This window comes from Lepidochelys kempii, chromosome 1 (genome assembly GCF_965140285.1).
Source record: "Lepidochelys kempii isolate rLepKem1 chromosome 1, rLepKem1.hap1, whole genome shotgun sequence".
In the NCBI taxonomy this organism is placed as follows: Eukaryota; Metazoa; Chordata; order Testudines; family Cheloniidae; genus Lepidochelys; species Lepidochelys kempii.
In genome coordinates, this window is record NC_136380.1 from 113,619,740 (window position 1) to 113,642,675 (window position 22,936).

At 43.5% G+C, this 22,936-nt stretch overlaps 1 protein-coding gene across 4 annotated transcripts in view; it reads right to left on the reverse strand.

Moving 5' to 3' along the window:
- The window catches only part of SH3RF3 (SH3 domain containing ring finger 3), a 383,494-nt gene extending 361,726 nt beyond the window's left edge, over positions 1-21,768 (reverse strand). For 2 of the 4 annotated variants that reach the window (XM_073350770.2, XM_073350759.2), the window contains exon 1: positions 19,898-21,768. In XM_073350770.2, the coding sequence (XP_073206871.2) occupies positions 19,898-20,428 (531 nt within the window). In that variant the 5' untranslated portion in view covers positions 20,429-21,768. The remainder of the gene's footprint in view (positions 1-19,897) is intronic. The other 2 variants (XM_073350780.2, XM_073350750.2) reach the window with 1 other exon arrangement.
- Between the last annotated feature and the right edge of the window lie 1,168 nt (positions 21,769-22,936).

Sequence of the window (22,936 nt, forward strand, 5' to 3'; positions counted from 1 at the left end):
AATTAGAGAACTTACATGAAAAAGAGGAAAGAATAGTTTGGCCACAAAACAGCGCACTTCGTATCAGAGACGGGTATGTATGACAGAAGCTGTAAAACCACTGTTCTGAAAAGCAGATTTGTGATAATCTACGTGCAAAGAAGGGATACTGTACTGGGTACTGTACTGTGTCAAGAAGTACAACCATAATTCTTTTTTTAATTCAAAAAGTTAGGACCCCAGGAAATAAATTCTAAACATTCCTGAAACGTAACATTCACTCAAACCACAGATACATGCCTGATTATTTACTTCAGTTTAATATTTTGTGGGGGGCAGAACTGGGTTTATAAGAGGAATCTCAGAAAATGTTTGACAACAACTGTAATTTTTTTTATTGGCTCATTTTAAAGTCAGACTACTGAACAGGTTCACTTCAAACCATGAGAAAAATTCCATCTGTATTCCAAAAGTAAGCAGTGAAATTTTGGCTGTCATCATGATTTGTTTCCATGCTTAACAAGGCAATTTAAATATCACTTTAATTGAAAAACGGAACATAACCTTAACAATGGAGTGCTACTAAATGCCCTTGTAATACTCAAACTGAAAAAACAATGTTTGTCATAAATAGTGTGTATTATGCAAGAGTTAAATATATAACGGTCATAATTAAAATTAGTTACTACTGTTCAGAGAAAGCAAATTAATTATTTAGATATATTATAGGATTTACAGGGCAACTGGAACCTAAGCTAGTTAACTGAATTCCTGATAAGGCACTGAAGTTCACACTAGATTCTATACTGTGAAATGCAAACTCTTTATTAAATAAGGGTATTTAAAGGGGATGATAATCCCTATGGCCTTAAATATGAATAAGGTGGAAAGTAAATAATAAAAGGCAAAAATCCAATTTTCATGCAGTCAACTTTCAAATACTCTGCTGTTTCCATTAAATTAGCTTTTATTCACCATACGGTAATGCCACTGACAGCACATCAGGCTTCCTTGTAATACAATTATTGTAGAGCATTAAAACTGGTTCTTAACTTGAGACAGAATTATGGAATATATTATTTGGCTCCTTTTACATGTCAAATGACATAGAAAATAGAGAACAAAAAACTCTGCAGATGTATAAAAGAGAAAAACAAAAGAGAAGTAAACATACAAACGAAAAAAAGAAAAATATGACAAGAGCAAAATAGGGTATTTAACAGTAGCTTTCCCATTAGCTTTGTAACAACTTAATATTAGCAAATAGAATAGCAAATAATTTAATCAAAAACTGACTTAAAATATAAGATTACAGGCCACATATGGCTGTACTGTATAGTAAAGCAAGTACAACTCCACTGATGTAAATGGGACTCACGATCACACGAATCAGCGCTGAATTTGACACCACACATCTATTACAGTCACTTCAAACAGAAGGTTAATAAGGTCTTTCAAAAGGGCTTGAGCAGTTTAGAGACAGTTCAGAGGTTCTGTCTAGGAATCAGGAGAACTGGGCTGTGTTCCTAGCTCTGCTACCAAGGCATGTGACCTTGGTCCACAGCTCTCTGTGCCTAAGTTTCCTCTTATAAAATGGGGATGATGATATTTACTGTCCTTTGTAAGGTGCTTTATGGATTAGATAAATATTAAATTAATAAACAGGTAAATCTTTAGTTAATGAATGAAAAGTACAAAGTTTTACTGTTATTTACAGACAAAATGTTGTAATTGGGAAATATAAATCTGTAAAGAATGAGAATATACCTGTTTTAGGTGTCAAACAAATTTTCCAACCTGCCCTTTCATAAGCCTTCTTTCAAAACAAAAGAATCTCTAGAGTGAATTCTCAATGACACAAAGAACATAGACCAATTTTATCTTTATAAACCCGTTTTGAAATACATTATCCATACAGAAACTCTGCACGGAGGTGGTCAAGAAACTGGAGTATAAAACTGAACTGTTCTAACCTCCAAAAAGAATTATGTAGAAAAATATTTTAACATATTTTAATTGTCTATAGATACCTTCAAGTAGTAAAGATTGCTGACTTGATTTTCTGTTCCACCCTTGCCTCCTCTGGCTACTCCAGTGGCATAAGAGAGCCATGAACCTGGCAAAAATTATCTTGGGGATAATTAGTTACGGTTGTGTTACAGAGCATAGACTGAACAGGAGACACACCCACCCCAACTACAAGGGCACTGGAACCCAGCTGGTGCCACCCTTCTCCCCATCATATGGCCTTGAGGGAAAACTGCAGAGAGGAGACAGCCAGAGACTCCTGCTGGTATGGGCAGAAGCAGACAAAGCACGGACCTCTGGACATTCAGAGATCTTGCTACAGTTTTGACTGGACTTCCATATCTATCACAATTGTATTTACATAGATTCAGCTCAAGAATGTCAAAGTGTCTTAACCACTCAGTAAATGAGGGAAAGGCACCATGCAAGTCCATGAGGGAACCAGGCAGCACTTGCCAATGGGCGCAATCAGCCAGTATGTTGCCTATATCCAGGGATGCTGGAACAATTTGTATAGTGGGGGTGCTGAAAGCCATTGAACCAAACTATAAACCCAGTATATAATGGAAACCACTTCAAGCCAGAGGATGCAGCAGCACTCCCCTCTCCCCCGTAGTTCCAGCACCTATGCCTACATCTTCTAACTAACCACAGTGGCAAGGGGGAAATTGAGAAGGACACACTTAAAGTTATTAGCAGCACATCTGATCAATCTACATTCCCCATCAGAAGCGAATGAGCTTTAACCAGAGATGGCATAGAAGGTCAAAACCATGGGGCTGGACTGTTAAGATCCGTCAGGGGATAGTCATTAGCTATATTTGTTTTTCGCTTTCTTCTGATAATTGGCTGTTTGCTTCAACCCTCTTCCTCTCTCTCATTCATGGTCTCTTCACCTAAGCTTCACTTTAGACCTCTCCCTCTTTCTTTCTTCTCACCTGGCCTGTCCTCCTTACTCCCTCCCCCTCTCTTTTCTTTCCATTTAGCTTATCCCCTCCTACATAAACCTACCCAATATAATAATAATAATAATTAATAATAATGGAACTAACATGATATTTGCTGCCATCCCATTGTTCATTCTACTTGCCGTGTTAGATTCCCTCACCCTCTGTCTGTCTTATCCATTTAGATTGTAAGCTCTTTGGGGAGCACGGACCATCTACTATTCTGTGTTCGTACAATGATAAGCACAAGAGGGTCCTATTCTTGGTTGCCCTTAGACATTGTAATAAACATGATTAATAATAACAAACCTTTATTTTGTTAAAATAGGAAAATCTCATTGCAATAGGAAAAACCAAAATAAAGAATATAAACTTTGAGCACAATTTTACTTTCTTGTGGTGATTTGATGAAAAATGAATTGATAAACAGAATAATAAGAATTCAGAAATCACCCCTTTGGTGTTTTTTTCACCCATTGCATTCTCTCACTTTGCTTTGTACTACATTCGCAAGAAATCTAACATATTCTGGGACCTGCCCTTTGTGTTGCGTTGTAGCTGATTCTTAGAATATCAGTTCTACATCGGCAGTGTTTTTCTAGAAAGAATTGTATAACTCTTTAGCCTTAACAGAAAATACATGGGCCAACGTAAACCCTCCCTTTCAGGGGTAAAAGTGAGAGAGAGTCCCCCCATGGTGACCAAATATTCCTCTAGCAGAAAGGAAAGTCTCCTGAGCTGGGAAAGAATGGATCTGCAATTCAAATCTCACCTCTAAGTGCTGTTTAGATTCCCCTGCAATTCAGCACCTTTATTATTGGCTACAGCCATGACCCTGAGACTGGAAAGCAGCCAGGGAAGAGCTGTTGAACACTCCACCACCCATTTTTAAAATAAGTTAGCAGAGAGTTTATGCAAGGTCACCACAGACACAGAAGCCAGATCTCTAACATTACACATCGCTATCTTATCCACTACCACATACTGCCTTTCAGATTGAGTTAATCCAGTTTGGGTTATTTTATGTCTAAACACTATAAACCACTTAATCACCAATATTCTATTGCTGACTCATAAATAGTTGTAAAAAGAAAAGGAGTACTTGTGGCACCTTAGAGACTAACCAATTTATTTGAGCATGAGCTTTCGTGAGCTACAGCTCACTTCATCGGATGCTGTGGAAACTGCAGCAGACTTTATATACACACAGAGAATATGAAACAATTCCTCCTCCCACCCCACTGTCCTGCTGGTAATAGCTTATCTAAAGTGATCATCAAGTTGGGCCATTTCCAGCACAAATCCAGGTTTTCTCACCCTCCACCCCCCACACAAATTCACTCTCCTGCTGGTGATAGCCCCACTGGGAAAGTGTGTGTCAAATGCTCCTCCAGAGACTGGTCTGCAAACAGGCTACCAATTACTCTTGTAGCTCAAACAGTAAAGGCCTACTAGGGATATAAAAATCAAGAGGTTCAAACCCTGCTGTTTTTCTATGTAGGGGGACGGTATGGTAGACTATGAGTCACACAGTGAGAAGAGTTCTTTAAAATAAGTTTTGTACTTAAAATCTATGAATCTGTAAGTTATTACATGAATCACCATAATATCCATGCTTCATATTTCAGTCATCTGTCACACATTTTGCTTGTATAACCTTTTAGTCAGTCTGTGTGTGTGTGTGTGTGTTCTATCTCCCTCTCTGTGCCCAATCCACAGAGGCTGAAAGTCTGTGATAACTCTCAATTCAAAAGCCTTGCTCTAGAGACCAATCTGTAAATATTCATGTTATTTTTTAGCTTCGGAGGTCATTGGTTCAACCCCTGGCATTGGCCAAGATAGCACTTGTCACACTTGGAGGTGTTTCTATTTGGTACATTTGAAGGTTGAGCAGTATGCCTCATACTGAAAAGGAAGGGAGAGAGCAATAGGCAGATCTGTGCATGCAATGCAGTCATGCACACTTTGCTGCCACAGTTGTTCCTGGCTGTATCCATTTTCCAGAAGTTCAAAAGAGGCTGTGGAATATTTTGGAAAGTGATTTGATGGAAGTTTCCCCCAGCTGGGTTTATGTTATCACTGCTTAACATGGAGGCTTGCTCTTGGGGTACTTATTTTCAATAACTTTTAAATGGGGATAAAACATAATAAAACACAAAATTTACCAAGGCATGTCACAGACTTTCATACTCTTCAGGAGAGTCAACCTAGTCAGGAGCAACTTCAGCAGCAGTTTCTCTCTCCAATTCCCAGCCAGGCAGGCAGACCCTATTCTCCCTGATGCTGGGAAGCTATGTGCTGAGGTACAGCAAAAAACAAACAAACAAACTAGGAAGTTAGCAAACAAAAACTACACTTTGGGACAGTTAAGGTTGTGGCAGGACACATCCCTCGCAGCCAAAAATTTAAAAGCAGGGAAATAAGAAAAAAGAAAATTGTGGAGAAAGACTCATGCCTATCAGCCCACCTTCATATTGCATCCTGGAGTGTGTTATCAACTATGTTGTTGGCAATATGAAAGTGGCAAAGAAAGTATAAGTCTGTCCCTTAACTTCTTATTTTCATGCTTTCAAGGTTTTGGGTGTGTGGGACAAGTCCTACTGTCTTAACTGTCATGAAATGTAGTTTTTGTTTGCTAATAAAGATTAATAAAATTGTTTAATCAGATGAGAGGTTATACAGAGTTCTTGAATCCTTTTATAGCCTATACCCACTTAAATAATGCTGGGTGTATGGGGCAAGTCCGCTTCCCCCACTGTCCAAGGACAGCAAACCGCAGCCAGTAGGAGCTGCGAGCGGCCAAACCTGCGGATGCTGTAGGTAAACAAATCGTCCTGGCCCACCAGCGACTTTCCCTGATGGGCCGTGTGCAAAGGTTGCTGATCCCTGAACTAGAGACACCATAAGGGAGAAAGAATTTTGGGATTCTAGAATGACAGATTGTAATGAAGTGGCCAAGCTGAGATAACTACTGAATGGCTACAGTTTTTAACTGAGGGAAAGTAGTGAGTGAAAGAGAGTTCACAAACATGTGACAATAAACTTGGCATGTGGTTCATATCAGTATCAAATTTAGATTACTATATTTAAATTACAGGGCCTTAATTCTGGGAAATGCCTAATGGAAACACCGAAGACCAAACTAACCAATCTATATATACAAGACTCTTAAATGACAGTTGTTAAATAGTTCTTTGAAAAACTGACTGAATGACAATGTGTAAATCCTTGCATAATTTATCATACATCTTGCCTGTATAGTGTATACGGTATTCACAGTAGGGGAGGTTGGGATCCTTCCCACCCTCTCTTTTTTTTTCCTTTTACTCCTTGCCTAGTTAGATAACTAGAGAGGGAGGGACTGCTCAAATGTGGAGAAATATGTGCACTGAATACTAGTCTTCAATACTTGTTAACATTTGTTGGGAGAGCACGGACCCAGACCCATCCAGCACAAATCTGAACATCATTTATGAAAAACATTATTTAAAACCCTTAGAGATCACTGGAAGAAACAGTCTAGGTTTCTTAGCAAAGTATAGTATTTGAAAAATTCTATAATATTTTAAAGTCATCACAGCCCAAATACTTCATGATAGTTCCAAATTCTACATGGAAGCAATCAGAAGGGCTGTGGCAAATCTTTAATTTGTGATCTTTTCATGTATAGATACCGGAAGTTATACAAAATAAAACCAACCAAACAAAAACAAACCATTCTAAGTTAAAATAACTACCACTATAACGTCAAAAGAAAATATATTGGTATCGTGAAGGAGATGAAACTGTTGCAAACTTTGAAAAGTTACAATAATCATAATTTCAAATTTCATAAGCAGTTAGGCACCATAAAAAATGCAGCTGGGTTAGAAATTGCTCCAAAATGCAGCTAGAAATAGAAAAAAAGGAAATCCATAAAATCATCTTTGATACAGTAGTTCACAAAAAAATAAAAGTTTTCACATTGATTTAGTTTGAAATCAGCACATGCTAAACATTACTCCACATCATACTAGATAATGTAAGTGTACTTGTCCTTTTAGAAAATCACAGAACCAAAACACTGGCTGACTTTTGGGTTTTTTTAAACAAACACACACAATCAAAATAGAGTGTGCCAAAGTCAATACTGTCTCTTGTTTTGATAGAATTTCAATAGCTTTTATCTGTGGAAAAGATGTAGCAACATGCTGGAAATTATAAATCTTGGCCCAGATTATTAAAGGTATTATTTAAGCATTGCTGTGTTCATCATCACAATGCCTAACTGATTTAGGAGCCTAAATCTTATTTTCAAAAAGTATTTAGGCACTTACAAGCTAAAATCCCATCAACAGTTGATGGGATTTAAACTCCTGCCTTAATCACTTTTGAAAATGAGATTCAAGCTCCTAAATCAGTTAAGCAGTGCAATACTGATCACAGCAAAGCCTAAACACCTTTAACATCTGGGCCCTTGCTCCTACATTCATTTTAACAAACATCAACAGTTGTAAGTAAATGAACTTCTACCCACATGGGGAAAGGTTCGTGCAGCTCAGTGAGGTATTAAATAAATATTACAAAGGCCATTATTCAGAGACTGTGTCTATTCTAGTCCTCCCTCAGACAAAAATTGAGACTCTAGCACAGTCATTAGCATTTTGATAACAAACCAGCAAGTACTCAGTCATGAATTTTTTTAAACTGAAACTCGTATTTGTTATCGCATGAAAGCAAGTCATTTTAAAGCTCACAGAGGGCAAATGTCTAATCCACAGTTTTGAATCAGGTTTTAAAAACACCTGAAAAATAAATATTAATGCTAAGTTGATTGACTAATCAGTGTCTTGGTCATGTTGTTGTAATAACGGAAACACATTCCAAGCACAAACTAATGAATGACCTCTTCCCACAATTACTGACTACACACATGGAAATGCACTCACTAAAACCACAAACAGCATTTATTTCACTTGTATGGTAAATCAAACCCCAGTTGACAGCAAACAGAGGGGCAAACGCTTCACTAACATGATGAAGTCATTATCCCCCAATCTTCCCCAAAATGAGATGCTATTCATCTGCAAGAAATTAGGAAATAGTTTTACAACTAACAGAACAATTACCCTCCTGATAATCATATCATGCTTCTGTGAAAATTCCAATTAAAGTCATTTAATCAAACTACATTTTGTTATTTACAGAATATAAGAATTTTTTCCCATTTATCTATTTTTAAAGTTAGTATGGACTTAATATGTTAATATGTAATATGCCTTCTCTCTTTTGATCCAACTGCGCACAGGGTTGCTAAATTTTGTAGTTTCCAAAACAGGACAAGATAGAGACCTCTATGGAAATTCTTTTATTATTATTTTGACTGGAGAGAGGACTCTTCAAACAATGCTACCATTCTGTACCCATGGACTGAACAAAAACAGAACGATGGAAATCACATTAAAATCAGCACTGTACTAATGGAACAGGAACAGACAAATCCAACTTGCAATCTATTCCTTTAAAAGGGAAAAAACAAGTTAAGACCCAAATCTACTATGCTTACATAAAGAGTTCAGGTTATGTGTAATTCTAGTTTTAAATTTTGTTCTTTAAGCAGAATCTTAAATCTATCAAATTACATATACTTGGATGTGATAAAGTAGTCAATGACTGCATCCAATCAGCGAGTGACTGTGTTTAGGGTAAACATTCAGTCACATGTTATATTTGGTTTGAATTGTATTTAAACATATTTTAAAAGTGTTTTCATCATCTTTCTCCAATCAATAAAAACTTATACTTTCTGCAAACAGGAGCCAACTGGCGTGTGAGTGCAGCTGTTGTGCAACACAATCAATTGATTAAAACTAAAGGATCAGTAACCCCAAGAACTGGCAGGAAAAAACATTATATCTAATGTCTGGAGGAGAAACATATGGATGAAAGAGAACCAAGGATGCAGCTGGGTTTACTGTCCCCTGTCCACCACACCATGCATTAGCACAATGGTTCCCATCTTTTTTCCCCCTCTATCTTCTCTCTCTTCTGCCGTTAGTCTTTTTTCTTTCTTTCTCATTCTTTTGTTGTGTATGTTTTTTTTCTAATTTTTATTATTTTTTCTGACTTATATTGTGACTTCCCATCCTTGTCTTTCCCTTACCAGAAAGCTACATCCTGCTTGCACTGGGAGCTTCCATAGGTGGTTCCATGTTCTCTTCCACCTGGTCTCAGTGCCACAGGATCAGTTCAGAGATGCTCAGGCTAGTAAGCACTGCCCAAGGCTGCATACCTCTATATGTGAACAGCTCTGTAGCTGCAGGCACAGGGGGTTGTTATGAAAGTAGAGATAAATGACAGATGACTCTCAGGCGCTCCTGTTGTTTTCTCCCCAGGAGCAGGATCACAATTGCAGTGAGAGTTGGAGCAGATCCAAGGTCATGCAGCTTTCTCCATTCCCACTATTCTTCTCCTTTGTCAAGTCATCCTTGGACTAGCTGAACAAATCTTGGGCCCTTCCATAAGAGCGTGCTCCCACACTATGAAAAAACTGTTGGAAAATATAAACACTGAAAAGACTAGGCAAAATTCAGCTCTGGTATGTGCCCAATAGCTTTATTAGAGTTGAATCCACTTATATCAAAGCCGACTTTGCAGGGGTGCTGGAACAATTTTTATAGTGGGGGTGCTGAGAGCCACTGAACCAAACTGTAAACCCTGTATATTATGGAATCCACTTCAAGCCAGGAGTGCAGAAAAGATTCAGCCAGTAACTGGATTAGGTTAAAATGATAAGATAGTAAATTAAAATAGCTCTAGATGGTAAGAAAAAGCCTTGAGAGTCTACATGATCTACACACAGATATAAATATACCAGGGTTTTAATATTTTATGTTGCCATTTTGGTCAATAAACTGCATGGTTTCTGTTGTCAGGGAAGGATTATATCACAAACAGATAGCCTCACTGACCTTCAAAAACAGACACACACACATTAAAAGCCAACATATCTACAGAGCTTGACCTGCTGGGCATCTGGCCAACAACAGGAGTTACGTCTTTGTACAAGCTGTTAAGATTAGAAACAAGGAATACTGTGTCCTGCTATGGAATTTAGGTTATGTCTATACTACATACCACTTGTAGCAGTGTGTAAGGTACATGGTGCAGTGAAAAGCAGGCTGCGTCCACACAGCACTGTGTAGCTACACATGTTAGTGAAAGGCTCTAGAAGAAGGGAGACAGCAGGTAGGTCATTTTCCCCATTGCCTCTCCCCTGCCAGAGACTTTCATCACAGGGGGAGTCTTTTCCTGCAGCAGGGAAAGGCTCCAGCATTAAGAAGGTAACGACAGTGGTAAAAATAGCAGTGTAGACGAGAAGCACAGCTTAGGCAAGTAGCTAGTGTGTAGGATGCATATTCGAGTATCCACACTCTTCAGGCATGTCTATTTCCCTAAACTGTGCCTCACAGGCTATTCTACTATTGATTCCTGTGCTAGGGAGGGTTATATTAGGGTTGGCCAACCTTCCAGGACTGCCCTGGAGTCTCCAAGAATTAAAGACTTAATCTTTAATTAAAGATTATGTCATGCAATGAAACCTCCAGGAATATATTCAACCAAAATTGACAACCCTACTGTGGGTATGTATGCTGCCAAAAGAAGCATGCAATGTAGATACACCCTTATATATACAGGTTACTGGAATATTTATATGCTATACCAGTATGCCCCAGAAGCAAAAAAGGCAACTTTACTAAATTTTATCAATAGACAGAAAATAATAGTAAAATCTTCAATATGGAGAGTACTTTTTCATCTCATATGATCCCAAATTCTTTAATAACAACTTTACACTTATGCAGCACCTTTCATCTGAAGATCTCAAATCACTGTACAGGTTTCAGAGGGATAGCTGAGGTGGGAAAGCATTATTATCCTCACTTTACAGAAGGGGAACCTGAAGTTCAAGCAACTTCCTCAGGGTCAGTGGCAGAACTGTGAATAAACCCAGATCTCCTAAGTCCCCGTTCCAAGCTTTAAGAACCAGACCACGCTGCCTCCCAAAACAGAAAACAGCAAAACTACACAACAGTTTAGGACAGAAAGGGAAGAATTACCAGAGTTAGAATTTGGGTAGAACACAGGGTTTAACATACTTCCTAGCTTATGTCTTTTATCTTTGAGTGGCTACTTACTGAACAACAGTTAACTAAATATTGTTATGTTTAGTGATATATACAACCCTGAATCATTGAGAAAGAATGCTGTGCATTGGTTAAGTGTACAGTATTTAGGCTCTCTTCTAATACATCATTCAGAAGTCAGTCATACAATATCATGTCACCCACCACATCTGTCACACTTTACCCACAGCAAAGAGTAGTCCTCTCTTTAATATTGGTATTGTTCATCATACTTGAAATACTTTATTTGTACAGTATGCTCAAACATGTCAGTGACTCTGGTTTCCAAAGGCATCACTTACGGTATCTGTTAGATTTGTTGTCACTGATTTACAGATGAATATAATAGTTCTGAATCCACTACAGTCATTGCACAAAGTCCCTTCCAGAGTCATCTTTTTATTCTATGTTCACTTTGACTCAGGCCATTGGTAGTGATTCCAATCTGAAGTGAACTAACTCCACCAATGAAAAACTCAAATATTCAATAGTTCATCAAACATTTCTCTAGCTAGTTACCAAAAGATAATAGCAATATCTGAAAGTTTGGTAAAACAGAACAAACTATTTGATTTTTGCAAGACATAATGGGCTTAAAGTTGACAACTGAAAACAGTGACATTCTTATATATTTCAGAGTAGCAGCCATGTTAGTCTGTATTCGCAAAAAGAAAAGGAGTACTTGTGGCACCTTAGAGACTAACAAATTTAAAATGAAGTTGATAGGTTTCCACTCCATACGGCTAAATTCAGTGCCTTGCATAATAACGGGTTTCAGAGTAGCAGCCGTGTTAGTCTGTATTCGCAAAAAGAAAAACTCCTTTTCTTTATTCTTATATATATATATAACAATTTAGTATATTATAAATTCATCTGATGCATCTCCATAGCATTTCCCATCTCCTCTAACACACGCGCACTTTTGATACTTCGGCTTTCTTTAATGGGGTTGGAACATAGAAAAATAAATGAAAATCCCAGAGCTTTTTGCTGTTTTTTTTTAAAATGCTTTAAGACACTTTTTAACCTTCCTGTGCAGAAACATGTCTTTCAGATACAATCAAGAAAGACAAAAAGGTTCAAGTTGAGAGATTTAGATTACATTTTTGTTTAAATTCAGGGCAGTTTCCAGCAAAACTATAGCACTACAAGAAAAAAAATCTGAATCAGAGGCAGAAAAATAAAGTGTATCAGCTGATCAGATATTGTTACGAAGTGTGATGCTACCCTCTTCATGAATTAGATACCTAAAAAGCTGGACTCAAGGTTTTCTTCAATATTAAGGCAACGTATGTGCTTTTTTTCTCTCTATTGCTCCTAAAAGTTTTAGGCTACATAAACATGATCTTTCCAGATTCAGACATGTAAATGCTTGGCTTAATTCACTTCCTCCTGCAGAACCCAGGCTGTGGGCCCCTAGTAGTGAAAAGTCCACCTAGATGGGAAGCACAGCAGTGCAAAATGCCTACAACCTCCACTCCACAGTGGACGCAAGTTTGCCAGCTGCAGCCTAGAACAGTGGTGCCCAAACTTTTCCTGTCACACCCTCCACTTACCAGTAACAGAATCTGTCCACGCACCCCCTCCAATTCTGCATGGCCAAGGCTTCCTCAGAAGAGAAGCTTGGGATGAATGTGGAGCTGGGGGCAGAACTAGGAATGGGGAAGGAGCTGGAGCGAGAGGCGGAGCTGGGCTGGGGTGGAGAGGGAATGAGGGCAAAGCTGGCCTGGAGGCGGAACACCGCTGAGGCTGAAGTTGGCCTGGAGGCGGAGCGGCACTGCGGCTAGGGCCACAGCTGGCCTGGGGATGGAGCTGGCCCTTCCTGCCGGTCACCACCGCCACAAGGGGGCTGGCCCAGGGGCCTAGAAAGTACATAGATGATCTGACCTGACACTGGGCTCCTAGGAAATGTGCTGCTTCACTCCTAGGAAGTTTCAACCATTAAAGCTACTATGAAGTCCTGGCCACAAATTAAAGCTGTTCCCTCCACTGGAAGGAATTCCAGAAAAGCTGTGAGCAGCGAGTTTCCCCATAGGTGCAGGGGCTTGTAAATTGTGGACGTCTGCACCTGAAAAGGTGAAATACCCCTCCTCCCCGAATCTGATATATGGACGAAGCATTCAATGAAAAATAAGGAAAATACTATACATGAGTTGCTTAACTCCTACCAGCTGAGATGCTATTCTTATACCACTCTCATCCCCATATTATCTGAGCACCTTCTAGTAGTGTATTAAGCAATGTGACAAACATCTGTCACCTGTGGTTTTTCTTCTCTCTCATCCTCTCCTCAGAGGGAGGATAGTGTGTGCTGTGTTTTATTTTGGAAGGTGGGGTGAACGGGGTGTATATATAAGTGTGCCTTGACTTGGAGCAGAAGGTGACAAGGTTTGTAATGGTCCTTAGTTCCTACGAGAGTTCCACAGTCTCAAGTGTGTTATCTTAGTATGACCAGAAAAATCCTAAACTACACACTTTATGAATTGTTTAAAACAATGGGAAAAAATTTATCTTAGGGATGTAAGGAGCCATTTACTCTTGATAGATCCTGAATTCCCAACACAGTTCTATATGGTAATGGAAACAGAAGAGCTAATATATTATAACCTTGTATCTAATGCTGCTACCATTACAAACCACTCTTAGCCTCCTATTTTATCCCCTAGGCACTCTAACAGTTTCTGAACTTCCTCTTATTCTTTCAGTGTGCTTTCAGCTTCCAAACCTCTGTATAATACTACTTTGCGTTTACATAGCATCTTAATCTGATTATATCAAAACGCTTTAAAAATTGGGGATCTATACTGTCACCTTTTTATACACTGAAATTGAGGCACAGACTAGTCCAAGGTCGCACACAGTTTCATGTGAACAGAATCTGAAGTATCTAGTTCAGGTAAAAACACTTCAGAATCTTAATGTTTATAAAGCAGATCCAAACCATATATTCTTGGGTAACTGAAATATTTCCAGAGTTCAACTTATCCGTAGAATAAAGAAAAGAATATCCACATATTCATAACAACATTTCATAACAACTCCCTGTTGAATTATAATTCAGCACTCTTAATAAAATGTTACTAAATATTTGTAAGGTTGCAAAAGAATACTTGCTAAAGAGAGACTAAAGCAACGCACAGAACCCAAAGTTCTGCCAAAATGTTACACACTTTACAACACCCACTCTGAAGCTGAAAAATACCACTTCTACAACATTACACTTGTGGGAAATTAAACGTGTATATATTAAAGCATAGACTTCTCTATCAAAGCCTTAGCCGGGTTTTTTTACTTTATTTTAAGGTTAATTAAAATTCTGAGAGAATACACATCAAGCATACATTTCTAACGTATCAATCTGAACGTCTTCTAAACAAGAGTGAAGTTTGACATAACTGACCTTGGACTCTGTGTCATTATTCTTCACCTGCAAATAGTGTTCTTCCCTAACTAAAAACTATATTGATAATACCTCATTTCTATGACAGCACTTCCCAAGATATGAAGCTATTAAACTGTGAAAAATAGTGTGATTTCCATTTGATATCAGAAAGTGACAAATCTAGAGCAACAGCTGAAATTAGAAACCATTTCAAAATATCCTCCAAGACAGCCAAGTTGTCAAAGGCTGTAACTGTTGTATGCAATGTTATTATAGCCATGTTGGTCCCAGGATATATGAGAGAGAAGGTGGGTGAAGTAACATCTTTCATTGGACCAACTTCTGTTGGTGAGTGAGACAAGCTTTCGCGCTTACACAGAGCTCTATGTGAGTTCATTCAGGAGCATACTGATTGTCTCATTTCACCCACACAGTTGTTACTGGGACATTTAGTGCATTGGATGAAGTACATCACACGTTGTGATAACCCAGTAACAACTACTGTGGATAAAACTGGACAATCACTGTGCTCTTGAATAACTCACACAGGAAAAATGATAAAAGACAAAAACACCATGCCACATGTGGGTGACCATTTTTCACAAAGTGATCACTCTGACCTCTCAAAAAGAAAAGGAGTACTTGTGGCACCTTAGAGACTAACAAATTTATGAACCTGGGAGCTTAAATACAGAACTTTGCTAGATACTAAAAATCACTGACTGAACAGAGACCCTGGATTTATGGCTTATTACAACAATCTACAACCCACTAACTTTCCTCCTACCCCCAGCCTTTCCCCCCATCTTTTCCTCTCTATGACTGGAGAGGTGTTAACAAGCCACTTCACTTTGAATGGTCCCTTGAAATATGTGTTAACTACTTATGCTGAACAATCCATTTCACCTTGTATTTATCTGTGACACACTCAGACTTGAGGAAGAGCTCGATGTAAACTCAAAAGCTTGTCTCCCTCACCAACAGAAGTCGGTCCAATAAAAGGTATTACCTCACCCACCTTGTCTCTCTAAAGGCTATAACAGAAGACCAAATGATATCTGCTCTTCACAGTCAGATCACAGAAAGCCTAATTCTAAGCAGTTTTGTACCATCTATTGTTTAACACAGATAGAAATGCTGTATTTTGTTTTCAGGAAAGCTTGGCAATCAGCTGTATCAGCAGCTTTAAGGAGGATTATTCTCCCCTGCTGCTTTTTTTAAAAGGAGATTAGTTCAGACTTTCTTTCACTGTAATGAACTTTGTAAGAATCAGGAACACTGCATTGATTTCATAGATAAAACTGAAAGGTCATTCAAAAGGCTAAACTAACAGTTTCATGGAAACACTCTGCTCAGACATTCATTAGTGGAAAGAAGGGAAAACTGTAGTCGTTCATCATAAAAGCTAGAATGTGACTAAGTGTTAGGAGCAATATTACTTTCTACCAAATTCACTTGCATAAAAAGTTTCAAGGAAGCACCATAACAGTGTGTAAAATGCCCCCCCAAAAAGGGTTGATCAGGCAAGGTGATCAGCATTAGAATGCAACAGTGTGCCTGAACGCTGAAAGATTCCTTGCTGTACAGTGTATCACATTAATTGCTAGGGAGGTGACTTGTTAGAAAGTTATTCATTAATATTAATAATTAACACTCAGTCCCTTCCAATCGTGCACACAACCTATATACTCAGGTATTCCTATAACAGTTACCCAGAGACCCTCATCTTCTTCCCCTCCCTACCACACAATTCACTGTGTGTTACAAACACAGATCTGCAATGTCTTGTCTTCATTTAGACTGTGGGTTCTTTAGAACAGAAACTGTCTTTTTCATTGCATGTTTATTCAGAGCCTGATTGTGCAACAGGATCCATGCAGGCATAAGGATCCTCCCAGTCCCACATGAATCCCTTTGCAGAATAGAAGTCCAAAACTATAAAATATTTCCAATTCAAACACACATTCAGATGATCATGGGAATTTTCATGTTTTAAAATGATCGAATGACTATAAACTTCATTTTAAACTATATAATCTTTAACATCTGATCTCAAAAGAGTTACTCTGACATCATGAACTATCAAGCCTAAGTTTGAAATTTTATTAAAAGTATCTACAAAAATAAAGGACAGTTGCCCTTTAAAGAAAATTGGGTTCTTTAAATTGTGAAATCATTATTAAATACCTGAATATCATATAGCATGTGGACACAGTTGAGTAAAAGGACCTATCATCCCCAAAGCATTCCCAAACATACTTCACAGTAAGGTTCCAAATTTGCATTTATAGAAAACAATTCATGGAATTTCCCATCATTTCCTGAAGGCACAACTTCAAAACCTTAGCATGGGTCCCAAAGAATATCACATTGAAATACCCACTGCACCGTTTCTCAAATGCAGCCACTGTGGCCACGTGCAGCCACCAGGGGCTTTTCTTGAGGCCACAGCCTCCTGGGCTGTGATTGGGGAAGGGGTGGGGGGAAGCAGTGGCTAAACCCCCACTGCAGCCCTTCAGTCTGGGAGCCATGCTGGTTTCTGGAGTAATGCAGAGCAGCTTCAGGGCTGTTCTCAAGTTATGCCCTATAGCAGTGGCTCTCAACCTTTCCAGACTATTTTCAGGAGTCTGATTTGTTTTGTGTACTCCCAAGTTTCACCTCGCTTAAAGTCTACTTGCTTACAAAATCAGACATAAAAATATGGAAGTGTCACAGCACAGTATTACTGAAAAATTGCTTACTTTCTCATTTTTACCATATAATTATAAAATAAATAGATTGGAATATAAATATTGTATTTGCATTTCAGTGTAAAGTATATAGATCAGTAGAAACAAGTCACTGTGTGAAATTTTAGTTTGTACAACAGTGCGATGGTGTGCTGTGTAACACTTTCAGCACAATTAAATAGTGAGTTGCTACAGCAATGATTACAAGTCATGTCACTGTTTTAAAATGTGTATAGATTGGGCTGGAGTCTGACTAAGTTTAGAACACCACATACACCTGGAAATCTAATTATAGAGACAAACCAAACTGACAAGTTTAACATGGGATATCCTACTGAAATACATTACATTTTAAAAAATGAAATCATAACGCAGTATGTATTTTAAAGATTTTAGAATGTGTGTGGCCCTTTTAATCTTTGATTACATCTTTCACATTTAGCAACCATTATGTTTTCTTGTCTCAAAAACTATTCTCAGACACCAGTCATTAAAATGATGAGGCAAGGTGACAGAGAAAAGGCTAGTTTTTAAGTCTTAAGTCAATGAACAAGACCAATTGCCACAGAAAACAAGCTCTGCAATCTATATAAACTAATATCAGTACAGAGGGAAATACAACATACTTTCCCATGTTGGAATGTAAACATCCATGCAAGCAACAACCATCCCCTAAAACACACTGCCAAGACCGTGGCAACAGCACAGCCAAAGTAATATTTTCCAATCTCTCTACTGACAGTTTGTCCTTCCCCCACTGAGAACTTCAGTTTGAGATTCTCAAATCTACTCTGAATACTAAGGTCAAAGCCTCCCTTAGTTTGAAAAAAAGCAACAATAAACAACATAAATGAAACAGCAATGATCTCCCAAATGGCCTGAGATGAGGAATAATTAAACAGATTCTTTCCTCCTCTACAGGGAGAGAAAGAGGAATGGGAAGAAGCTGTGTGCAGGGGGACTGAGGGTAAGGGATGTGTGTAGATAGAGGGGACAGGGAAATGCAAGGATCGGAAGCATGTATGTGAGCAGCAAGGGAATGTCTGACATGAAGTTTGTATCTGCACAATCATTGCTAGAAGAAGGGGTGTCCAACAGAGGGTGAGTGTGTAGGGAAACAGGTGCATAAGGAAACAGAAGGGAATGAGTGAACAGAGCGAGAGATGTGGGGAAGTGGGGTAAAGGTGCAGGGACACTGGAGAGACGAGTGAGTCCACGAGGAACAGGAAGGGCAGATGACTGGGTGCGTGGGGAGTTGAACTCCGAGGAGGGAGCAGGGCAGAGGGCTGGGGGTGTGGGGTGCCTGGGGGAGGGCAGAGCAGAGGGCTGGGGGTGCGGGGTGCCTGTGGAGGGGGCAGGGCAGAGGGCTGGGGGTGCGGGGTGCCTGAGGAGGAGGCAGGGCAGAGAGCTGGGGGTGCGGGGTGCCTGGGGGGAGCCAGGGCAGGGGGCTGGGGGTGAGGGGTGCCTGTGGGGGGGCCAGGGCAGGGGGCAGGGGGTGCCTGGGGAGGGCAGGGCAGAGGGCTGGGGGTGCAGGGTGCCTGAGGAGGGGGCAGGGCAGAGGGCTGGGGGTGCCTGAGGGGGGGGCAGGGCAGAGGGCTGGGGGTGCCTGAGAAGGGGGCAGGGCAGAGGGCTGGGGGTGCGGGGTGCCTGGGGGGGCCAGGGCAGGGGGCTGGGGATGAGGGGTGCCTGGGAGGGCCAGGGCAGAGGGCTGGGGCTGCGGGGTGCCTGTGGAGAGCCAGGGCAGAGGGCTGGGGGTGCCTGAGGGGGGGGGCAGGGCAGAGGGCTGGGGGTGCGGGGTGCCTGAGAAGGGGGCAGGGCAGAGGGCTGGGGGTGCGGGGTGCCTGAGAAGGGGGCAGGGCAGAGGGCTGGGGGTGAGGCGTGTCTGAGGGGGCAGGGCAGAGGGCTGGGGGTGCGGGGTGCCTGAGAAGGGGGCAGGGCAGAGGGCTGGGGGTGCGGGGTGCCTGAGAGGGGGCAGGGCAGAGGGCTGGGGGTGCGGGGTGCCTGAGGGGGGGCAGGGCAGAGGGCTGGGGTGCGGGGTGCCTGAGAAGGGGGCAGGGCAGAGGGCTGGGGGTGCGGGGTGCCTGAGAAGGGGGCAGGGCAGAGGGCTGGGGTGCGGGGTGCCTGAGAAGGGGGCAGGGCAGAGGGCTGGGGGTGCGGGGTGCCTGAGAAGGGGGCAGGGCAGAGGGCTGGGGGTGCGGGGTGCCTGAGAAGGGGGCAGGGCAGAGGGCTGGGGGTGAGGCGTGTCTGAGGGGGCAGGGCAGAGGGCTGGGGGTGCGGGGTGCCTGAGAAGGGGGCAGGGCAGAGGGCTGGGGGTGCGGGGTGCCTGAGAGGGGGCAGGGCAGAGGGCTGGGGGTGCGGGGTGCCTGAGGGGGGGCAGGGCAGAGGGCTGGGGTGCGGGGTGCCTGAGAAGGGGGCAGGGCAGAGGGCTGGGGGTGCGGGGTGCCTGAGAAGGGGGCAGGGCAGAGGGCTGGGGTGCGGGGTGCCTGAGAAGGGGGCAGGGCAGAGGGCTGGGGTGCGGGGTGCCTGAGAAGGGGGCAGGGCAGAGGGCTGGGGGTGCGGGGTGCCTGGGGGGGGCAGGGCAGAGGGCTGGGGGTGCCCTGAGGAGGGAGCGGGCTGGGGGCAGGGGGCCGTGCCCCAGGCGCTGCAGAGGCAGCGGCTTGTACCCACCTTTCCCAGCAGGGCGCTCCGGCTGGCGGCGGCCGCGCTGGGGGAGCCGGTGGCCGCCGCGGGATGACAGGCGGGCGACGCCGCCGGGTCGCTTCCTCCGCTGCCAGGGGCGGCGGCGGCCGCTGCTGCCGCGCTGCCCTGCGCCGTGGGGCTGCCGCCGCCGCTCCCGCCGCCGCCCCGGGGCCGCTGGCGGATGCCGTCCAGCAGCCGGACCAGCAGGATGTTGGCGGGCAGCTCGTCCACCCCGCAGCCCACCAGGATGCGGCACTCGGGGCAGCGCAGCTCGTGGCGGGAGCTGACGATGCTCTCCAGGCAGCGGCGGCAGAAGGTGTGCTGGCAGGGCAGCGCCTTGGCCGTGGTGTCCAGCCGCTCCAGGCACACGGAGCACTCCAGCAAGTCCAGCAGGGACGACTCGTCCATCGCCTCCCCCGCCGCCGCCGCCGCCGCTTCGCCGCCTCCCCGCCGCGCCTCCGCTCCCCGCTTCGCTGCGGCCGCCTCGGGCGCGCACAGCCAGGGCGCCCCTAGGAGCATCTAGAGCAGCAGCAGCGGCCAGCGCGGCACATGGCGGCCCCGGCTCCCCGCCAGCGGCCTGTCAGCGGGAGCCATCAGGGCGGCGGCGGCGGCCGCGCAGGGCGGCAGCGGGGAGCGCTGGGGGGCAGCAGTGTGAATCAGCGCCTCTAGCCGCAGGGGGTGCGGCGCCCCCCGGGCAGCGGGCCGTCAGAGAGCGGGGGGCACGGCCGAGTTCAGGCCGCCGGGCTCCCTCTGACCGCCCCTGTCAGCCCCATGTCCTTGCAGCCCAGGCGTCCCGCGGGTGAATGCTGGTGAGAGAGCAACCCCGGCAGCGTGGAGCTGGAGGAAGAGGAGGGCACCTGTTTCCCAGGGTTTCCCTCACCCGCTGTGTGCGATCAGCAGCTGGGATGGGGCATAGCGCATCCGGAGAGCCGGCTTAGCGTATCCAAGCCTCGCTGGAAGCCACGGGGCTGGCCCAGAAGACAGCGGAAAGAGGCAAAGCAGATCCCCCCCGGGATGGCTTCAGCACTTCATCTGACCCGCTGCTGCTCCTCGCCAAGCGGCCCCTCCTCTGCTCCCCCATGGCTCGCTGTAACCCGATCGCAGCAGGTCTCTCTCGCTCTCCCCCCCGCCTTACTCAGCAGTGTCTCCCCCCTCCTCTTCGAAAGAGCAGAAATAGCAGTGCGGAAAAATGCTGCACAGGGGCCGATCAGCCCGGGGAAGACGAGAGTTAACGGGACCAAACAAGACTACTTTACACACGCTGTCCGCGCAGCTTTTTGCAGAATCCTTTCTCAAGAAAACGGGTGACCCCCGTGCCCTCTCCCCTCCTTTACGCAAGCACAGAAGTGCTCTCCAGGAGTCGGCTCAGATACTCGGCCTGAAAAATACAGAAAGATTTGCTGGCTTTCATTTTCTGGTCATCACAGTTAGCGCTAATCACCTTGCCGAGTTGTGTGGTCACCATCAGGGCCCACTGGCTCTGACTTCCTGCCTCTGAGGAAGGATGGCCAGTGACCAACAGCCCAGGGATGCTGCTGCCAAAAAAGGAGACAGGCTGGAGACTGATAGCCCAGCTAGCAATGTGCCTTTGCCACTAACACTTCATCTGCCGGGAATGCGGTCCAAACTGCACAGCAGCAATTCATTCAAGCTGGAGAGTCTTCCGTCTCACTTCCCGTCCTCGAGCACGAGCCAGTCATTCAGGAAACGTTTTAGTTCAGCCCATAGCCAAAGGCAGCTAAATGTGTTTGTGCTGTGAAAGTGACCAGTTAAATCCAAGCTTCTTGCTGCTGTAGAACCTCTCTTCTTTCTTCTCTTCCCCATTCAGGGGGGAAATTGCTTTCTCCTATCCGACCCCCAGGCTCAAGGCAGCGTCAGAGCAACGGAAATACGCACCCCGGAGCAACCCGAGATGCTGGGGAAGTTTGCAAAAGTTTGTTCAAACTCCGCATGAAAAATATATTTCTTGCAGTAGGTTGCCCCTTAGTGGACAGTCTCGGACACCGCACCTACTGGCATGGTGCTAGATGGATATTGGCCAGGGGAGGTTCTTGGACAAATTCCTTGAGAGTGTAGCTTAATATTTACTACAATTTCATACTAATGAAATCTCTTGTCAGCTAGACAGATAGCTGGATGACTGCCTTTTGTCATTGGGTCAGTAAGAAAATGGGAATGATTCAGGTAGTTCAGTGGTTAGAACACCCACCTGGGAGGTGGGAGACTCCAGGGCCAGTCCCCCTTCTTCAACTTCTCTTTCATAAGTTAGCCAGAGTGCAACAACTTCAATAGGAGAGACTAAGGGAGCCCTACATCAGAATAACCCATAGCCCAGTGGTTAGAGCATCTCTTGAAAGGTAGGAGACCCTGTTGAAATCCTCTCCCCACTTCAGGCGGAGAGGGGAATTAAAGCTGGGTGTCCCACATCCCAGGTGAGTCCCCGAACAATTGGGCTAAAAGTTATAAGGTGGGCTCTTTCTCTAGCTGGGTTTTAAATGGGACCCAATCAAGTAGGCAGCCTCTGAGCTTGCCTACTGTATCAGTGACATAGTGACTAAATGCCTGTCTTCATCTGGTTTCTGAATTGCTCAGGGGCTTAGGCAGGAGATAGATGTCCAGAGGACTAGAGCGAGGCAGCAATGCACATACCCAAAGGCAGAAACATAGGCCCCTAGGGAAATACTACCTTGAAAAATATAAGTGCCAAGTGAGTTCAGGCACCTACACAGTTTGGCCAGAGTTTTTTGGAGCCAAAACTGGGATTTGCATGCCTAACCCCAGGATTAAATAACAGTGACTAAATACCTTTGAAGGAAGGCATTAGTGTCTTTACTAATAATTCCTGTGATACAATTTCTCTCTCGGCAGGCAAGACCTTTGTCATAACACAGTAAATCATATACTGCTACTAGTGACTGCTTTTTCTGTTACATACACTCCCAATAAAAAGTAATATGTTTTTATGCTGCACTTTACTGCTAACAACCTGGTGAAAACAATCAGAAAAATCTAACAATAGTGAGGAAC